At 42.7% G+C, this 20,554-nt stretch overlaps 1 protein-coding gene across 1 annotated transcript in view; it reads left to right on the top strand.

The window, feature by feature from the left end:
* Positions 1-20,554, top strand: part of LOC115648512 (mannosyl-oligosaccharide 1,2-alpha-mannosidase IA) — a 213,193-nt gene that overhangs the window by 176,182 nt on the left and 16,457 nt on the right. The window contains exons 9-10 of the mRNA XM_030556207.1: positions 18,625-18,844; positions 20,041-20,213. Coding sequence (XP_030412067.1) covers positions 18,625-18,844; positions 20,041-20,213 — 393 coding nt within the window. The remainder of the gene's footprint in view (positions 1-18,624; positions 18,845-20,040; positions 20,214-20,554) is intronic.

The following is a 20,554-nucleotide window of genomic DNA, read 5'->3' as shown; positions in this document are numbered from 1 at the left end:
AGTCTAGGATCTGATGTAATTACTTTTTGTTAATCAAATATTTAACTTTCTACTTGAGTTTAGAAAACTGGAACTTTTATGCCATGGTTGGCATAGACAGTTGTTCTTACCATATGGAGCTGCCAGTTGCATCTCCATAGGTAAGGATGAGTTGAGTTTTGCATGTAAAGTAGGAATTAAACTGCTCTGCTAGGTAAGAAGAATACAACATATCCTTCCCAAAATTACAGCACTCGTGCAGAAAACATTTTCTTGAGAATTCCCAAGTGAATACATTAGTTTATGTTAAAAATAATGTTTAAATTGATTCTTTAAGAAGCTTAGTACCGTTCTTTCCTCTCCCTCCCCGAAAAATTACCTTAATAATGCATATTCTTCAAGTTTTCCATAGAGCTAACTCATTGAAATCTTGTATGTAGACTACATTTTAATCACTTTTTTAGTGTTAAAGGTCACTTTTTGCCATTATTGTTTACAACTAAACTTCATTCTTCAGTAAGATTGGCACATTAAATATATTCTCTATCAGAAAAACAATTAAAGAATTGCCTTCTTTCAAAATGGTTGCCATCTCCTATTATTGGCAATGGAATAGATGCCACAGGCTGCTCTTAGCAGACATGGTCATCGTCGCCCTTCGTGTCTCCCAGCTGTTCCTCCTCTCTGCATCCTGACAGCATGGAGACATTCTCTGAGGAAAGGAACGCTTCACTTCCATCAGGAACAAAAGGAGGCAATGGCACAGTTTTTTACCTCAGTCCTATTGAGACCATTACGAAATGGTGGCCATTTTGAAAAAGGACAGTTTATTCTAAGATTCTGAAGGAGATCTTATTCGTCAGTTTATGCTGACAGGTATACTTTCATTTATGAAGAAAAATGAAAAAATTACTGTTAGGGCTGTCAAGTGATTAAAAGATTAATCATGCAATTTTAAAAATTAATCTCAATTAATCGTGCTGTTAAATAATAGAATACCATTTATTTAAATATTTTGAATGTTTTCTACATTTTCAAATATACTGATTTCAATTACAACACAGAATACAAAGTGTACAGTGCTCACTTTATATGTTTTTATTACAAATATTTTCACTGTAAAAACCAAAAGAAATAGTATTAGAAGAATTGAAAAATACAAGTACTGTAATGCAATCTCTTTATCATGAAAGTTGAACTTAGAAATGTAAAATTATGTACAAAAAATAACTGCATTCAAAAACAAAACAATGTAAAACCTTAGAGCTGACTAGTCCACTCAGTCCTATTTCTTGTTCAGCCAATCTCTCAGACAAACAAGTTTGTTTACGTTTGCAGGAGATAATGCTTCCCACTTCTTGTTTACAATGTCACCTGAAAGTGAGAATGAGTGTTCACATGGGCACTGTTGTAGCCGGCCTCGCAAGATATTTATGTGCCAGATACGCTAGAGATTCATATGTCCTTTCCTGCCTCAACCACCATTCTAGAGGACATCTCCTTGCTGATTATGAGCTCTGCTCGATAACTATCCAAAGCAATGCAGCACAACACGTGTTTGTTTTCATAGAATCATAGAATATCAGGGTTGGAAGGGACCTCAGGAGGTCATCTAGTCCAACCCCCTGCTCAAAGTAGGACTAATTCCCAACTAAATCATCCCAGCCAGGGCTTTGTCGAGCCTGACCTTAAAAATCTCTAAGGAAGGACATTCCACCACCTTCCTAGGTAACCCATTCCAGTGCTTCACCACCCTCCTAGTGAAAAAGTTTTTTCCTAATATCCAACATAAACGTCCCCTATTGCAACTTGAGACCATTACTCCTTGTTCTGTCAATCTGAGTCAGATGCCACCAGCAGAAGGTTGATTTTCTTTTTTGGTGGTTCGGGTTCTGTAGTTTCCACATCGGAGTGTTGCTTTTTTAAGACTTCTGGAAGTATGTTCCACACCTCATCCCTCTCAAATTTTAGAAGGCACTTCAGATTCTTAAACTTTGGGTTTAGTATTGTAGCTATCTTTAGAAATTTTACATTGGTACCTTCTTTGCATTTTGTCAAATCTGCAGTGAAACTGTTCTTAAAATGAACAACATGTGCTGTGTCATAAGAACATAAGGACAGCCATACCGGGTCAGACCAAAGGTCCGTTTAGCCCAGTATCCTGTCTTCCAACAGTGGCCAATGCCAGGTGCCCCAAAGGGAATGAACAGAACAGGTAAACATCAAGTGATCCATTCCCTGTCGCCTGTTCTCAGCTTCTGGCAAAGAGAAGCGAGGGACACCATCCCTGTTCATCCTGGCTAATAGCCATTGGTGGACCTGTCCTCCATGAACTTACCCAGTTCTTTTTTGAACCGTGTTATAGTTTTGGTCTTCACAGCATCCTCTGGCAAAGAGTTTCACAGTTTGACTGTGCGTTGTGGGAAAAATGCTTCCTTTTGTTTGTTTTAAACCTGCTACCTGTTAATTTCATTTGGTGACCCCTAGTTCTTGTGTTATGAGAACACTTACTTATTTATTTTCTCCACAGCAGTCTTGATTTTATAGATCTCTATCATATCCCCCCCTTAGTCATCTCTTTTCCAGGCTGAGAAGTCCCAGTTTTATTAATCTCTCCTCATATAGCAGCCATTCCATACCCCTAATAATTTTTGTTGCACTTTTCTGAACCTTTTCCAATTCCAGAAACATCTTTTTTAAGATGGGGCGACCACATCTACACCCAGTATTCAAAATGTGGGCATACCATGGATTTATTTAGAGGCAATATGATTTCTTCTTCGAGTGATTGCTCATATCCATTCCAGTTAGGTGTACGCGCCGCGCGTGCACATTCGTCGGAAAACTTTTACCCTAGCAACTCAGTGGGCCGGCAGGTCGCCCCCTAGAGTGGCGCCACCATGGCGCTCCATATATACTCCTGCCGGCCCACCCGCTCCTCAGTTCCTTCTTACCGCCCGTGTCGGTCGTTGGAACAGTGGAGCGCGGCTTAGCTGACCTCCACTTCCCTAGCTACTCGTTTTCTCGTATATAATTATGCAGTTATAACCCTGCTGGTGCCTGGCGGCTCCCCGGCACGCGCCGTGGTTGAGCCCCCTGCTCCCGCTACTTCCGTGCCACCTGCATCGCAGCCAGAGAGCTCGCCTCAGTTGCGTTATCCGGCACCGTCACCTGCAGAGGCACCGATGACTTCGGCTCCGTCGATTCCAGTCCCCCAGGACCAGGGAATCCGCTGCCTGGCAGCTCCCCGGCTCGCGCCGTGGTAGAGCTTACTGCTCCTGCTGCTTCTGGGCCAGCTGCACCACAGCTAGACAGCTCGTCTAAGATGGCTCGCCCGGCACCGACGACGTCGGCACCGTCGATCCCGGTCCCACGAGGGCCGTAGAATCCGGTGCCTGACGGCTCCCCGGCACGCGCCGTGGTTGAGCGTATTGCTCCTGCTGCTTCCGTGCCAGCGGCACCGCAGCCAGAGAGCTCGTCTACTCGGATCGCCCGGCGCTGTCACCTGCTACGACACCGATGACGTCGTCACCGTCGATCCCGGTCCCATAAGGGCCGTAGAATCCGGTGCCTGACGGCTCCCCGGCACGCGCCGTGGTTGAGCGTATTGCTCCTGCTGCTTCCGTGCCAGCGGCACCGCAGCCAGAGAGCTCGTCTAGTCGGATCGCCCGGCGCCGACACCTGCTACGGCACCGATGACGTCGTCACCGTCGATCCCGGTCCCACAAGGGCCGTAGAATCCGGTGCCTGACGGCTCCCCGGCACGCGCCGTGGTTGAGCGTATTGCTCCTGCTGCTTCCGTGCCAGCGGCACCGCAGCCAGAGGGCTCGTCTACGTCGGATCGCCCGGCACCGACACCTGCTGCGGCACCGATGGCGTCGGCACCGTCGATCCCGGTCCCACACGGGCCGTAGAATCCGGTGCCTGACGGCTCCCCGGCACGCGCCGTGGTTGAGCGTATTGCTCCTGCTGCTTCCGTGCCAGCGGCACCGCAGCCAGAGGGCTCGTCTACGTCGGATCGCCCGGCACCGACACCTGCTGCGGCACCGATGGCGTCGGCACCGTCGATCCCGGTCCCACACGGGCCGTAGAATCCGGTGCCTGACGGCTCCCCGGCACGCGCCGTGGTTGAGCGTATTGCTCCTGCTGCTTCCGTGCCAACGGCACCGCAGCCAGAGAGCTCGTCTACGTCGGATCGCCCGGCACCGACACCTGCTGCGGCACCGATGACGTCGGCACCGTCGATCCCGGTCCCGCAAGGGCCGTAGTATCCGGTGCCTGACGGCTCCCCGGCACGCGCCGTGGTCGAGCTAATGCTCCGGCTGCTTCCGTGCCAACGGCACCGCGGTCAGAGAGCTAGTCTAAGTCGGATCGCCCGGCACCGACACCTGCTGCGGCACCGATGACGTCGGCACCGTCGATCCCGGTCCCGCAAGGGCCGTAGAATCCGGTGCCTGACGGCTCCCAGGCACGCGCCGTGGTTGAGCTCCTGTTCCGGCTGCTTCTATCGGCACCGTCGATTCCAGTCCCACAAGGGCTATCGAATCCGGTGCCCGACGGCTCCCCGGCACGCGCCGTGGTTGAGCGTATTACTCCCGCTGCTTCAGTGCTGACGGCACCGCAGCCAGACAGCTTATCTAACTCGGTTCGCCCGGCACCGGCACCTACCGAAGCTCTGATGACCTCGGTACCGTGGATCCCGGCCCCACGAGGGCCGTCGAATCCGGTGCCTGACAGCTCCCCAGTACGCACTGTGGTTGAGCCTGCTGTTCCCTGCACGCCGGAGATGTTACCAACGGCGAGGGCTCTCAGTGCCATGACAGAGTCAGTGCTGCCTGACCCGGGCACCGCCGGTATGGGTAATACAGTCTCTTCAAGGGACTGTCCCCTGTCAGTACAGCAGAGCGGCACCGTCCATGATCACGGTCCCGCAGACACTCCAAGTCCTGTCGGCACGCCGGACACCACTGGCAGTCCCGGTACTGTTTTCCTCGGTACTGGTCACACTCGCTGCACCGGTCGGTATCCCGTTCGCCGACCCGCTATCGGCACCGTTCCGACATCTGGCACCGGGGCAGGTACCTTGACTCCTGTAGCTCTTCTCCGAGCCTCGAGATCTCGGTCGACCTCCCGACACCGTTCTGGTTGCGGGTCTGGATCTCGTTCCAGGTACCGATACGCCTCCCGATGCCGGTCCCCGGTGCCGAGTTGGGCACTATCCACAATGATTCCAAGATCTCTTTCTTGAATGATAACAGCCAATTTAGACCCCATCATCTAAGACTGCTATAACATGAAATAAATGGCAGAATGTGGGTAAAACAGAGGAGACCTGAAATACTCCCTTAAGGATTTCAGTCACAAATTATTTAACACATTATTTTTTTAATGAGTATCATCAATATGGAAGCATGTCTCTGGAACAGTGGCCAAAGCATGAAGGGGCATACGAATGTTTAGCATATCTGTCATGTAAAACCTTGCAATGCTGGCTACAAAAGTGCTATGTGAACACCTGTTCTCACTTTCAGGTGACATTGAAAATAAGAAGCAGGCAGCATTGTCTCCTGTAAATGTAAACTTGTTTGTCTTTGCGATTGGCTGAACAAGAAGTAGAATTAAATGGACTTGTAGTCTATAAAGTTTTACATTGTTTTGTTTTTGAGTACAGTTATGTAACAAAAAAAATCTGCATTTGTAACTTGCACTTTCACGCTTAAGAGATTGCACTACAGTACTACTAGTATAAGATGAATTGAAAAATACTATTTTTTTTGTCATTTTTATAGTGCAAATATTTGTAATCAAAAGTAATATATAGTGAGCACTGTACACTTTGTATTTTGTATTGTAATTGAAATCAATATATTTGAAAATGTAGAAAACATCCAAAAATATTTAATACATTTCAATTGGTATTTTATTGTTTAACAGTGCGATTAAAACTGCGATGAATCACAATTAATTTTTTAACCGCATGAATTAAATACGATTAATTGACAGTCCTGCTATTAATCTATTTATTTTCAAAAACTATTGCACCACATCAACTCAATGAAGACAATTTTATGATGTAGAAAAAAAATATTTTTTTCTAACAGTCCTGTTCCTTTACCACATAGATGAGCATGTTTTTGTACCATCTTACTACATGTGGGCATACTTTTAACAAGACTCTTATCACAAGCTGTATAAATATAAGTAGATTTATGTCTGTCATCATTAGTCTTTCGCTGTTCACTTAAGCCCTCTGGTGAAGTCAAAACAAAGTCTACACCCATTGTACATAATTTGAAAATGGAGGACATCCCCCCCCTTCTCTCCAAAAAGTTAAACCCATGTGCAGGGGAGGAGGGGATTGAAAGAACAGGCAGTGGGGATTCCCCTAAGCTGCTTTCTAGCCCACAACGTTCCTTTTTTCCGTCTCTTCCTCTTTCTATCACTAGTTGTCATTTTGTTTTTAAACTGCTCCCAGGTAGCACCTGCTGTTGTTCCCTTTAGGATGATACACTCCAGCCGCTTCCGTCCTGCAACCTCTTGCATTGCACCCTCTCTTCTAGCTGTCTTGATAGAGTGCTAATTGCACTCTCGCCCCCATTCTCTCAAATGCATTTCTATTTACTGCGAAGGAAAACTGTACCAGTTCCAAACAATTATCCATCAGTAATGTATTTTCATCTAATCAAACACCATCTCTTCTAGTTTTTTGATTCCTTGCAGATGCTATAAATTGGTTCATGTAGCAGATTTTAAACTAAGAGATGGGGGAAAGCCAATTGTTGCAGCGGAGCACGTGGATCAAACAGAGACTTCTCTTAGAGGAGATTCTATTGATAGAGATTCTCTAGGTTCTAGTCAGGAGGAGAGGATGGAAGAGGATAAAGTATGGGCCAGATCAGATGAGAAACATTCACATAAAAAAGAATTTGACATATCAGAACAGGGCAGACGGATACAGTGACAAGTTTTTAAAGTGCTTGTACACAAGTGCTAGAAATCTAAATAATAAGATGGGTGAACTAGAGTGCCTCATGTTAAAGGAGGATATTGATATAATAGGCATCACAGAAATCTGGTGGCGTGGGGACAATCAAGGGGACACGGTCATTCCAGGGTACAAAGTATATCGGAAGGACAGAACAGGTTGTGCAGGGGGAGGAAATGTAAGAAAATGTAGAATCAAATGAAGTAAAAATCTTAAATGAATCCACATGTTCCATAGAATCTCTGTGGATAGTAATTCCATGCTCTAATAAGAATATAACAATAGGAATCTATTATCGACCACCTGACCAGGAGAGTGATAGGGATGATGAAATGCTAAAGGAGATTAGAGAGGCTATCAAAATAAAGATCTCAATAATAATGGTGGATTTCAGTTATTCCCATATTGACTGGCACACGTCACCTTAGGACGAAATGCACACCTCAGGACGAAATGCAGAGACAAAATTTCTCGATACTTTAAATGACTGCTTCTTGGAGCAGGAACCCATGAGGGGAGAGGCAATTCTCGATTTAGTCTTGAGTGCAAGATCTGTTCCAAGAGGTGACTATAACAGGACCGCTTGGAAATAGTGACCATAATATAACAACATTTAACATTCCTGTGGGAAGAACACCTCAACAGCCCAACACTGTGGCATTTAATTTCAGAAAGGGGAGCTATGCAAAAATGAGGAGGTTAGTTAAACAAAAATTAAAAGGTACAGTGACTAGAGTGAAATCCCTGCAAGCTGCATGGACACTTTTCAAAGACACCTAAATAGAGGCCAACTTAAATGTATACCCCAAATTAAAAAAAAACACATAAAAGAACTAAAAAAGAGCCACTGTGGCTTGGCTTAACCATGTAAAAGAAGCAGTGAGAGATAAAAAGGCATCTTTTAAAAAGTGGAAGTCAAACCCTAGTGAGGTAAATAGGAGCATAAACACTGCCAAATTTAAGTGTAAAAATATAATTAGCAAGACCAAAAAATAATTTGAAGAACAGCTAGCCAAAAACTCAAAAGGTAACAACAAAATGTTTTTTAAGTACATCAGAAGCAGGAAGCCTGCTAAACAACCAGTGGGCCCCTCGATGATCGAGACACAAAAGAGCACTTAAAGATGATCAAGTCATTGCAGAGAAACTAAATGAATTCTTTGCTTCAGTCTTCATGGCTGAGGATGTTAGGGAGATTCCCAAATCTGAGCTGTCCTTTGTAAGTGACAATTCCTCCGAATTGTCACAGATTGAAGTGTCACTAGAGGAGGTTTTGGAATTAATTGATAAACTTAACAGTAACAAGTCAGCGGGACCAGATGGCATTCACCCAAGAGTTCTGAAATAACTTAAAGGTGAAGTTGTGGCGCTTTTAACTATGGTTTGTAACCTGTCCTTTAAATTGGCTTCTGTACCCAATGACTGGAAGATAGCTAATGTAACGCCAATATTTAAAAAGGGCTCTAGAGGTGATCCTAGCAATTATAGACCGGTAAGTCTAACATCGGTACCGGGCAAATTAGTTGAAACAATAGTAAAGAATAAAATTGTCAGACACCTAGAAGAAAATCACTTGCTGGGCAAAAGTTAACATGGTTTCTATAAAGGGAAATCATGTCTTACTAATCTATTAGAGTTCTTTGAAGGGGTCAGCAATCATGTGGACAAGGGGGATCCGGTGGACATAGTATACTTACGTTTCCAGAAAGCGTTTGACAATGTCCCCCATCAAAGGCTCTTACGTAAATTAAGTTGTCGTTGGATATGAGGGAAGATCCTTTCATGGATTGAGAACTGGTTAAAAGATCGGGAACAAAGGGTAGGAATAAATGGTAAATTTTCAGAGTGGAGGGGGTAACTGTGGTGTTGCCCAAGGGTCAGTCCTAGGACCAATCCTATTCAACTTATTCATACATGATCTAGAGAAAGGGATAAACAGTGAGGTGGCAAAGTTTACAGATGATACTAAACTGCACAGTCTGCTTTGGTCTTAACTATCTTGAGAAGAACTTCAGAAAGATCTCATAAAACTAAGTGATTGGGCAACAAAATGGCAAATTAAATTTAATGTGGATAACTGTAAAGTAATTCACATTGGAAAAAATAACCCAAACTATACATACAATATGATGGGAGCTAATTTAGCTACAACTAATCAGGAAAGAGATCTTGGAGTCATCGTGAACCGTTCTCTGAAGACACACACAATGTGCAACGGCAGTCAAAAAAGCAAACAGGATGTTAGGAATCATTTAAAAAGGGATAGACAATAAGATGGAGAATATATTATTGCCTTTATATAAATTCATGGTATGCCCACATCTTGAATACTGCATACACATGTGATCTCCTCATTTCAAAAAAGATATACTGGCACTAGAAGACGTTCAGAAAAGGGCAACTAAAATGATTAGAGGGTTTGGAACTGGTCCCATATGAGGAGAGATTAAAGAGGCTAGGACTTTTCAGCTTGGAGAAGAGGAGACTAAGTGGGGATATGATAGAGGTAAATAAAATCATGAGTGGTGTGGAGAAAGTGAATAAGGAAAAATTATATACTTGTTTGCTTAATTTAAGAACTAGGGGCCACCAAATGAAATTAATGGGCAACAGGTTTAAAACAAATAAAAGGAAGTTCTTCTTCACACAGCACACACAGTCAACCTGTGGAACTCCTTGCCTGAGAATGTTGTGAAGGCTAGGACTTTAAAAGGCTAGGGTTTAAAAGAGAATTCATGGAGGTTAAGTCCATGAATGGCTATTAGCCAGGATGGGTAAGGAATGGTGTCCCTAGCCTCTGTTTGTCAGAGGGTGGAGATAGATGGCAGGAGAGAGATCACTTGATCATTACCTGTTAGGTTCACTCCCTCTGAGCAGGTACAGCTCCAGGTTTTTTGCCTCCCCAAGTAGCGAAAGAAAAACACAAAGCAATCATGATTGGCATCAGCTCCACCGCACCGCATTCTTCTTCAGCGGCAATTCGGTGGCTGGTCCTTCACTCCAAGAGAGACCCGCCGCCAAAGAGCCCGACGTGCCATCCCTTCCCCTTGGCTGTCCCAAGCACCTGCTTGCAGAGCTGGTGCCTGGAGCCAGCCCTGCTTCTGAGGCACCTGGCATTGCCCACTGTCGGTAGACAGGATATTGGGCTGGATGGACCTTTGGTCTGACCCAGTATGTGCGTTCTTATGTAGAGAAAATTTCACTAGGTAGAATGAAATGATACATTTATCTCATAGTGAAATGTGAAACCACCGGATTCACAAGTGAGGAAACCTCATTGGAATTATTCCCAGATCAAATCTTAGCTGAAATGGAGTTAAAGTTAAAATAAATGTAATGTATGTTTTAAAAAAATTATTTATTATATAAAAAGGAAAATATATTGGCCATAAGTAGACAATTTTGAATTTCATACCGTTCTGAACTCTTTGTCTATGAAGATTCCCTTTACCACTATCCCACTCCAATACCCCTTTCTAATACATATTAGAGATTTGATTTCCCTGCCAGAACTTTTCATACCACAAATTGTGATACACTAATTTATATGGGATTGGTACTGCAACATACCACTAAAATTCAGAGACTACAAGAGCTCATATTTTAACACTTGCCTGCACCAGGAATTATTCCTGATTAACTCCATGTGTGGACACTCTTATTCCAAAATAAGGCTGACTTTTTCCAATTTAACTTAATCCATTTATGCCTGAAGAAGAACATTGACACATGGATTTAATCGTTCAGAGCAACCAGCTGGCATTGTTAGGGAAAGAGTAGAGAACAATAGGAAAGAGTACAGATCGGGTGGGCAGTGATTGGAGGTGGGGACCAATTTACTGGGCTTTTGTGCAAGATGTGTTTGTATTTCAGATTTACATTTTTTTAATAGAAACTACCTCACAGCCTTAACTAGAGTCACTAGAGGCCAGCTTCAAATCCCATGGAAATCTGTGTCTTTCCATTGACTCCACTTTGGATCAGTCCTTTAAGTGGCTCCATGGTGATCGGTGGCTTTATCATGCATGGGAATTAAATCAGTCTTTGCTATGTATAATAGTTGGATTTATAAATTGATTTATTTTTAATGTACCCAATCTAGCTGCTAGATAATTTATTGTAGAATTACCATTACCAGAATAGTGATTTTTTTTTTTTAAAGGCTGCTACTCTGAGACAGGTTTGCCCTTTCAGTTTACAAAACATTTTAGTTTGAGGTTGCTTGGTCCTAAATTATTGACAGTTTAATATTAGAATTTACTAATATTCTGAAAACAGTTATCCGCACAGCTATTGGCTATCTTAAACAATAGCACATTTTATTATAACACACAAATCGTTTTATTGCATAGCAGTTGAAAGTGTCTGGAAATTCCTTTGTGCGTTTATTTTAACTTTCAATACATTTCACACAATTATGTGTAATATATTTCACTGGAAGCTTCTTTGAGTCCCAACTTCATAGTTATATAATTATAAATGAAAATATTTTAAACTCTATTGGAATAACCAGTGAAAACAAGCTCTAAACAACATTCTTTAAAAAAAATTATCCGGCTACTCCAAATGAAAGAAGTTTCCCCACCTGACAGAAAAGCAATTTTCCACTGCATTTGGAATGCAATTCTCTTGTTAGTGACTCAATCTCTGTAATGTTTATAATCCTGTTGCCAGCCATATTGGAAGGGGAGCAGAATCCATGCTCCAGCCTCTATTCCAAATAGGCTAAGGAGGAGAGAGAACCCAGGAGGGAGCATTTAGGATGGTGGAAGAAGAAAAACAACACTGAAGGTTCAAGGAGGGAAAAGTGAGGGAAAATAAAAACAAGAGGATAAATCGGGGGAAAAACGGGGGTCCATGAGACACACTCATGCGCTCTCCCAATCCCACATGACATTTTCATAAGCAAACTAGGGAAATATGGTTTGGATGAAATTAATATAAGATGGATGCACAAGTGATTGAAAATACAAAAAGTCATTATCTGTCCAACTGGGAGAAAGTATCTAGTGGCGTCTCACAGGGGCCTGTTTGGGGTCTGGTGCAATTCAGTATTTTCATTAATGGCAGATAATGGAGTGGAGAGTATTCTTATATAAATTGCAGATGACACCAAGCTTGGAGTGGTTGCTAGCACTTCGGAGAACAGGATTAAAATTCAACAAGATGAAATTCAGTAAAGACAAGTGCAGTGTACTACATTAAGGAAGTAAAAATCAAAAGCACAATTACAAAATGGGAAATAACTGGCTAGGCAGTAGTACTGCTGAAAAGGATCTGGGGGTTATAATGTATCACAAATTGAATACAAGTCAACAGTGTGATGCAGTTAGTATCATTCTGTGGTGTATTAACAGGAGTGTTGTATGTAAGACAAGGGAGGTAATTGTTCTGCTCTACTCAGCACTGGTGAGGCCTCAGCTGAAATACTGTGTCCAGCTCTGGGGACCACACTTCAAGACAGATGTGAACAAATTGGAGGGAGACCAGAGGAGAGCAACAAAACAAGAGGTTTAGAAAGCAAGACCTATTAAGAAAGATATAAGAATTGGGCAGGCTTAGTCAAATGTGTAAGAGGTTGTTATAAAGAGAACAGTCATCAATTGTTCTCTGTGACCACTGAGGATAGGACAAGAAGTAATCAGCTTAATTTACAACATGGGAGATTTAGGTTAGATTTGAGGAAAAGTAAGGATAGTTAAGCTCCAGAGCAGGTTACGCTGTGATGTTGTGGAATCCTTGTCATTGGTGGTTTTGCAGAACAGTCTTTTAAATAGCCAGAGATGATTTAAGTATATATAATTTTTCCTCAGTATTGGGTAGGAGGTGAACCTTGAGGATCCCTTTCAACCCTACTTTAGAATAAGATCCACATTAGGAAAGCGTGAGAACCCCCCTGACTTGTATCTTTATCCTCAAAAATGGAAGGAAGTCTTCGGGTATGTCTGCACTACGGGATTATTCTGATTTTACATAAACCGGTTTTGTAAAACAGATTGTATAAAGTCGAGTGCACGCAGCCACACTAAGCACATTGATTCAGTGGTGTGCGTCCATGTACGAGGCTAGTGTCGATTTCCAGAGCGTTGCACTGTGGGTAGCTATCCCGTAGCTATCCCATAGTTCCCGCAGTCTTCCCCGCCCTTTGGAATTCTGGGTTGAGATCCCAGTGCAAAAACAGTGTTGCAGGTGATTCTGGGTAAATGTCGTCACTCAATCCTTCCTCCGTGAAAGGAGCAGCAGACAATCATTTCGCGCCCTTTTTCCCTGGATTGTCCTGGCAGACGCCATAGCATGGCAACCATGGAGCCCATTTTGCCTTTTGTCACTGTCACTGTATGTGTACTGGATGCTGCTGACAGATATGGTACTGCAGTGCTACACAGCAGCATCCATTTGCCTTTGTAAGGTAGCAGAGACAGTTACCATTCCTATTGCACCGTCTGCCATGCCATTGTAAATTGATGATGAGATGACAGTTATCGGTCGTTCTGTACCGTCTGCTGCTGTCATGGGTGCTCCTGACTGGCCTCGCATGGACAAAAATGGGAATGACTCCCCGGGTCATTCCCTTCTTTATATTTTGTCTAAAAATAGAGTCAGTCCTGCCTAGAATATGGGGCAAGTGTACTAGAGAACCAGAGAGCACAGCCGCTCCATGTCAGAGCCCCAGAGAGCCCACAGAAATGATGAGCTGCATGCCATTCTAGGGGGTGCCCCAGCAACAACCCCACCTGTTGCTTCCCTCCTCCCCCAACCCTTCTGGACTACCGTGGCAGTGTCGCCCATTTGTATGATGAAGTAATAAAAAATGCAGAAATAAGAAACACTGACTTTTTAGTGAGATAAAAGGGGGAGGAAGCCTCCAGCTGCTATGATAGTCCAAGCAGGACATTAAAGGGTGCAGGGGGGAAAGGAGCCCAGCCTCTCGCTGCTACAATAGTCCAGGCAGTACAGAATCTTTTCTTTAGACATGAAAGGGGGGATGCTGATGGAGCTCAGCCTCCAGTTGCTATGATGAGGACGGTTACCAGCTGTTCTGTACCATCTGCCGGGAATGACTGGAAGTCATTCCCATTTTTACCCAGGTGCCTGCGGCCGACCTCACCAAGGCCAGCCAGGAGCACTCAGGGGCTGATGACAACGATGGATAGCAGTCATATTGTACCATCTGCCACAGGGAAGGGGTTGCTGGTGTTCAGCGCTGCAGCACCCTGTCTACCAGCAGCATGCAGTAGACATAGGATGACATTGAAAAAAAGGCGAGAAACTTTTTTTTTCCCTTTTCTTTTGGGGGAAAGGGTGTAAATTGATGACACATACCCTGAAACACCCCAGAAAATGTTTTTGACCCTTCAGGCATTGGGAGCTAAGCCAAGAATGCAAATGCTTTTCGGAGACTGCGGGGACTGTGGGATAGCTGGAGTCCTCAGTACCCCCTCCCCCCTCCATGAGCGTCCATTTGATTCTTTGGCTTTCCGTTACGCTTGTCACACAGCACTGTGCTGTGGCCTCTGTCTATCCTAGCCTGGAAATTTTTTCAAATGCTTTGTCATTTCATCTTCTGTAACGGAGCTCTGATAGAACAGATTTGTCTCCCCATACAGCGATCAGATCCAGTATCTCCCATACGATCCGTGCTGGAGCTCTTTTTGGATTTGCTACTGCATCACCACCCCTGCTGATCAGAGCTCCATACTGGGCAAACAGGAAATGAAATTCAAAAGTTCGCAGGGCTTTTCCTGTCTACCTAGCCAGTGCATCTGAGTTCAGATTGCTTTCCAGAGCAGTCACAATGGTGCACTGTGGGATACCGCCCGGAGGCCAATACCATCGATTTGCGGCCACACTAACCCTAATCCGACATGGCAATACTGATTTCAGCGCTACTCCTCTCGTTGCGGAGGAGTACAGAAATCATTTTAAAGAGTCCTTTATATCGATATAAAGGGCCTCGTTGTGTGGACGGGTGCAGGGTTAAATCGGTTTAACACTGCTAAATTCTGTTTAAACGCGTAGTGTAGACCAGGCCTATATCTGCCAAAACCCAGCACATTTTTAGTTCCCAAACCACAGTTTTCATAAATGTGTGAGGATTTTTTTTCAAACAGTTGTAATTTTTTAGCAAAGTTCTGTATCATGTGAGGGAAACTGAATTGCCTGAAAGGGGTAGCTGGGGGGATTCAAAGGAATCCAAAAGAGAGAGAAGAATAGATTGAGGAACTTCCTAAGTCAATAAGTGATTGCCAGAAAAAAGACAAACAGTGTCACTGGTAAAATCTTGGGCATAAGAGAGAGAAGGTAAAGTTAGTAGTTTTCAGAATTTGTTGGCTTTATTTTTGTAAGGTGCTCAGATAACACAACATAAGTGCCTAGATGGATAGATACAGTAAAAGTTAATAAAGAATTTTCTGCTGATGCTACAGACCTTTATTGCTTCTAAAAATAACATTTATAGGCATTTAAAAGGGAACCAATAACTATGATCAATACTTCCCATGCATGGCTCAGTTTGTTGTTTTTATCTTTGTCTTTAATGGTTCCCTCTACTGTTGGGTTTTTTCCTTGGGGGGGAAGGGGGTGATTTAGTGTGGACTATCAAATTTATCTTCTCTTTAATTTATCTTCCAGCCATCCTTTTGGGTTTTATTATTATAATGGAATAAGCTAAGCATTTGGTGGATGACTGAATAAACAGTAGCTTGGTTCATCTTTAGTCACTTTCAAGAGCACATGGGTCACATTCCCTGTGACTGTCATCTTATGTTTTCAGATTTTTCTTTATGCCTCCCATTTAATCTCATGATATTTACACCTCTACTCCGATATAATGGCCGTGATTTAAAGAGTCCGGTGCTCCAGCCGCTACAGGGAGACCTGGGTCCTTTAAATCACCGACAGAGCTCTGGCAGCAGGGCTCGGGCGGTGATTTAAATGGCCTGGGGCTCCACACGAATTCGAATATAACAGGTAAAGCAGCGGGGCATGGGTAGCACTTTAAAGAGCCCAGGGCTCCCCGCTGCTTTTCCATGTTATATCTGAATTTGTGTTCTATCGGGTCACGTTCTATCGGGGTAGAGGTGTAATGTATCTTCTGGTACATCCATAGTGTGTTCAGATTTCCCTAAATCTTGTAATGACTGACTTCACCTACTTCTAATTCTTTCTCACTAGTATATTTCACCATTTTTATTGCTGGGTTTTTCAAAGGTCTCCAAAACATCTTTATCATTCATTGAGAACTGCTTTGGCAGAACTCTAAGCCCATGTGGAGCTCGGCTGGCTTCAGCCGCATGCCAGGGTTTCATGTGGGTAGGCTCCTGCAGCTACATGTTTCTCAGTACATGTCAGAACTGTAGTTTGTTCATTTTTGGAATATGTAAAGTACATCAGTTTGAATAACACTTTTTTGTAAAGGAACCATTCAGTGCACAAGAATTACTCATTACTTATAACACTGCAAGCTGGGAACGTGCTGCTTTATTCAATTATGTAACAGACAGAGCAGGGAGGAAAAGACACGCTAGCTAAACAGGAAGTAAGGGAGGGCTGCATCATAACTGCAACTCATAATGTTCTAAATAGCCCTTGATGATCACTAGACTACGTCCTTCCTGTCTTAATTTACAGCCCAGATATAATATTTTAAATAACCAGGGGCTGTTCTTTCTCTCTCATGGAGTAATGCATCTCCGCGACAGCTGGGGCCCCCTACAGAGTCGTGGCATGAACCTGATCCTGACATCTTGTGATTCCACCTCTATTTAAATAGACTTTAAAGACAAGAGTCCAGTTTGCTCTGAGATAGTACCCAGAATCCATGTGGGCTGGCGAGTATTGAAACAGTTTAGATTTAGGTCTTGCAACCAGTCTCAGCCTCCCAGGTTTTGCCTTTGTCCCTTGACCACCAGGACTGGTAAATTTTTCTTTTGGCTTTTATATTTTACAGGAGTAGGCACAGCATCTACCTCCTTGATGAGTTCTCTGCTGTAGGCACTCAAGGTCATTCTTGCATTCACTGTCAGGCTCAGTTCTGCTTTGCATTGCTGATATGTTTGTAGATTCATTGATCGCGGTAGCTGAAACCCCTGTATTTAACTCTGTTACTTTGTAAGGTCCCACGTTTTCCCTTTTAGACAATACATAGTGTGTACCTCCTTTGTGTCTTCCTTCACAAGGTAACAAACTTTCTGCTTTCTTCTGTTTGCTCTGTTTTTTTAGTCTACCCCTTCTGGGGTTGAGATGCTGTTTGCTTTGCATCATCTGGCTGAGTTTCCAACCTTGAGGCACTTAGGGCATTGGGCTGTTTTAAATTTACAAACAGATTCAAAATGAGCTCCTCTGCAGAAGAACCCCCCCTCCGGAGTCCCTTGCAGCTGGCTTTGCATTTTACTCAATGAATCAGTTTGATTATCCCTGCATTCTAAGGACAAATCTCGTAAGCTTTTCACTGCTTCCATTGCTGTTGCTAATTCTGCTGCTTTGGCCCAGGTTACATTCCCCTCTGACAGCAGTTGTCTTTGTTAATTCAAAGACAGTTATTATTATTGATACCACAAACAACTCTGTTTCACAGCATGTCCTCTAGAATGCTTCCAAATTAGCAGTATTCCATTAGTCTTTTTAGCTGTGACACATACACAGGTACACTTTCACCATGCCACCTCATTCTAGTATGAAACTTGAAACATTCTGTAATAATGGTTGGCTTTGGTGTGTAGTACTCTGCTCAAATCTTTTGATGGTCATGCAGACTCTTGTCTCCTGGTTTCTGAAGTTGTAACAAACTCCTTGAGAGAGAGTGGGCTTTACTGTCAAACACGGGAAAATTGCTTTCTGTTTTGTCCGTATCAGTAATCTAATTTGCAAGATCATAGTGGCCCAATCTTCCAATGTATTGCTGCCAATCTTCATTTTCTGAATTAAACTCCTCAGTATTCCCATGAATTACCATTTTTATGTTCTTCCTCGTCACCAGTTTTGTGAAGAGACCCACGCAGCGCATAACAGACACACTTTAGTTGCAGTGCTGCAGTCTGGGAACCTGCTGCTGTATTCAGCTATGTAACAAACAGTGGGAGAAAACATACCCTAACAAAACAAAGTAAGGGAGGAGGTGGAGCATGGCTTCAACCTCTAGTATTTTGAGTATCCCAATTAACCCTTTGATAACCACATTACTACACAATTATATCTGATACAATAACTATATCCTTTGAGTACAATAGCATTTTAAGATGGAAAATTTGCAAGCTGAATCACTGAAGCCATTAAAAAAATATCCTATACATATAAAATATGCTTGTCATAAAACTATGGGGAAAATCAGAAAATGGTATTTTCTTATATTTTTAATTATTTCAACTTTTTTAGAAAATTTACCAGGTAATATACAGACATTCTCAGCAAATCATCATATTGTTATTGTATACCAACCTGTGCTGGTAAAGAACAGTTGCATTTTCTTTGGGCTTGAGGTTAATTAGCATTATTAGTGTCAAATTCAAAGCAAAAACTATACTGAAGATAAATCTGAAAACAAAAAAAGCTGGATAGGTATAAATGTATTACTTTTCTATTTTGTGCAATTTTGCCTCTGTTTTTCACACATAATACTTTACCAAATAATAAATTTGGTCTGAAAATGTATATTTTTGCAGTCCATTGAAACCCATCTGATCCGGAAATCTAGTGGAGGTCTGACGTACATTGCTGAGTGGAAGGGTGGCCTGCTCGAACATAAAATGGGACATCTGACCTGTTTTGCTGGAGGCATGTTTGCACTGGGTGCAGATGGGGCACCTAATGATAAAACTGGGCATCATATTGAACTTGGTGCTGAAATTGCTCGCACGTGTCATGAATCTTATGATCGTACAAGTAAGTACTGTATTATGAATTTTGAGAGATTAGCTGTGCTTTAATCTTTGTCTATAATTCTGTCCTGGTTAAAACAGGTGCAGAAGATATTGTATGGTGCTCTGTTAAATTAATGTAGAGTCCTTTTTGTTCCCTCATTGAAACTATTGTTTTGCTCTGAATAGTGACTCTAAAAATGGTTCCTCTTTGTCAACAGATACGCTATCTCTGTCTGTTGCATCATATCGGCTTTCATTTGTGACAAAAATATTTTTGCTCCCTCCAGCTCTGTTGAGCCACCACAAATGAAATGGATTCTATTCATTTGTGCATATATAGAACTATTAATAATGTTCTAAATACAAGGACAAATTCTGCTCCGAGTTCTTCTTGTGTCACATTGAGCCCTCGTCCAGACTAACCTGCGGCATCGGCGGGTTAAAATCGATTGCTCGGGGATCGATATATCGCGTCTAGTCTGGACGCGATGTATCGATCCCCGAGCGCGCTTACATCGATTCCAGAACTCCATCAACCCGAACGGAGTTCCGGAATCGACATGGAGACCCGCGGACATCGATGCAGCGCCGTCCAGACGGGTGAGTACCTCGATTTTAGAAATTCGACTTCAGCTACGTTATTCCCGTAGCTGAAGTTGCGTATCTAAAATCGATTTTAATATCTAGTCTGGACGTGGCCTTAGACAATAGGGTTATACAAAGATGACTGAATGCAGAATTTGTCCTTCAAGATCATTCTTAAAGTTGCTGAAGCAGGAAGATGAAATAACCCAGCCACGGTGAATTTGCCAGAGCAAACTGGAAAAAAATCAGTCACAATACACATGAAATATCCCACAAAGCAAGTTTTACGGTTATTCTTTGGAGTAAAACTGCAATTTAAAGCATTGATACAGCATATCCTTTTTGCACCAGCTATTGGGATTTCCCAGATATGACAATTATAAGAACGAGTTTGGACACCCATAGCTAAAATGTAGACTACATGTGTAATATCATTAACTTCATATGAAAGTATGATTTAATGTTTAGTAATCTACATAAATTGTCATGGTTTGTGCCTGAAAAGGAACATTTGTAGGTTCTAATACTATAGTTACTATGAACAAATACTCAAACAATTGGAAAATGTACAGTTAAAATTCTGCATACAGAATCACCACAAACATTGTTACACATTTTATTTTTATTATCTAGGTATGAAACTGGGACCAGAAGCTTTCAGATTCGATGGAGGTGTAGAGGCCATTGCTACAAGGCAAAATGAGAAATATTACATCTTGCGACCTGAAGTTATAGAGACCTATATGTATATGTGGAGATTCACTCACGATCCAAAATACAGGCAGTGGGGATGGGAAGCAGTAGAGGTAACACATTTTGTGGGATTGTCTGGTGGGTTTTTGGTTTGTTTGGTTGAGAGAGTGTTTTCCTATTACAATTTACTATCTTGATAAATGATTTACTTTTGCTACTACTCAATAACCGTAGATGTATTCATTTTGTGATTTGTGTGTCTAAAATTACAGGTGATGCAGTAAAATACTCTCTGGAGATTAAGATTAAATCAGATAATTTTGGCTTTGGCTAAATCTAGTCTTCCCAATGATCTACATCAGTAAAACACCTCACAGTTTTTCATTAGTTACCTCTTAGTCCAGAAATTCTGCAGGTCTGTACCAGGTGCATAGTCAGGGCTTACTGGGGAAAT

This window comes from Gopherus evgoodei, chromosome 3, assembly GCF_007399415.2.
Source record: "Gopherus evgoodei ecotype Sinaloan lineage chromosome 3, rGopEvg1_v1.p, whole genome shotgun sequence".
Taxonomy (NCBI): Eukaryota; Metazoa; Chordata; order Testudines; family Testudinidae; genus Gopherus; species Gopherus evgoodei.
The sequence above is the reverse complement of the archived record's forward strand: the minus strand, read 5'-3'. Positions and strand labels throughout refer to the sequence as shown.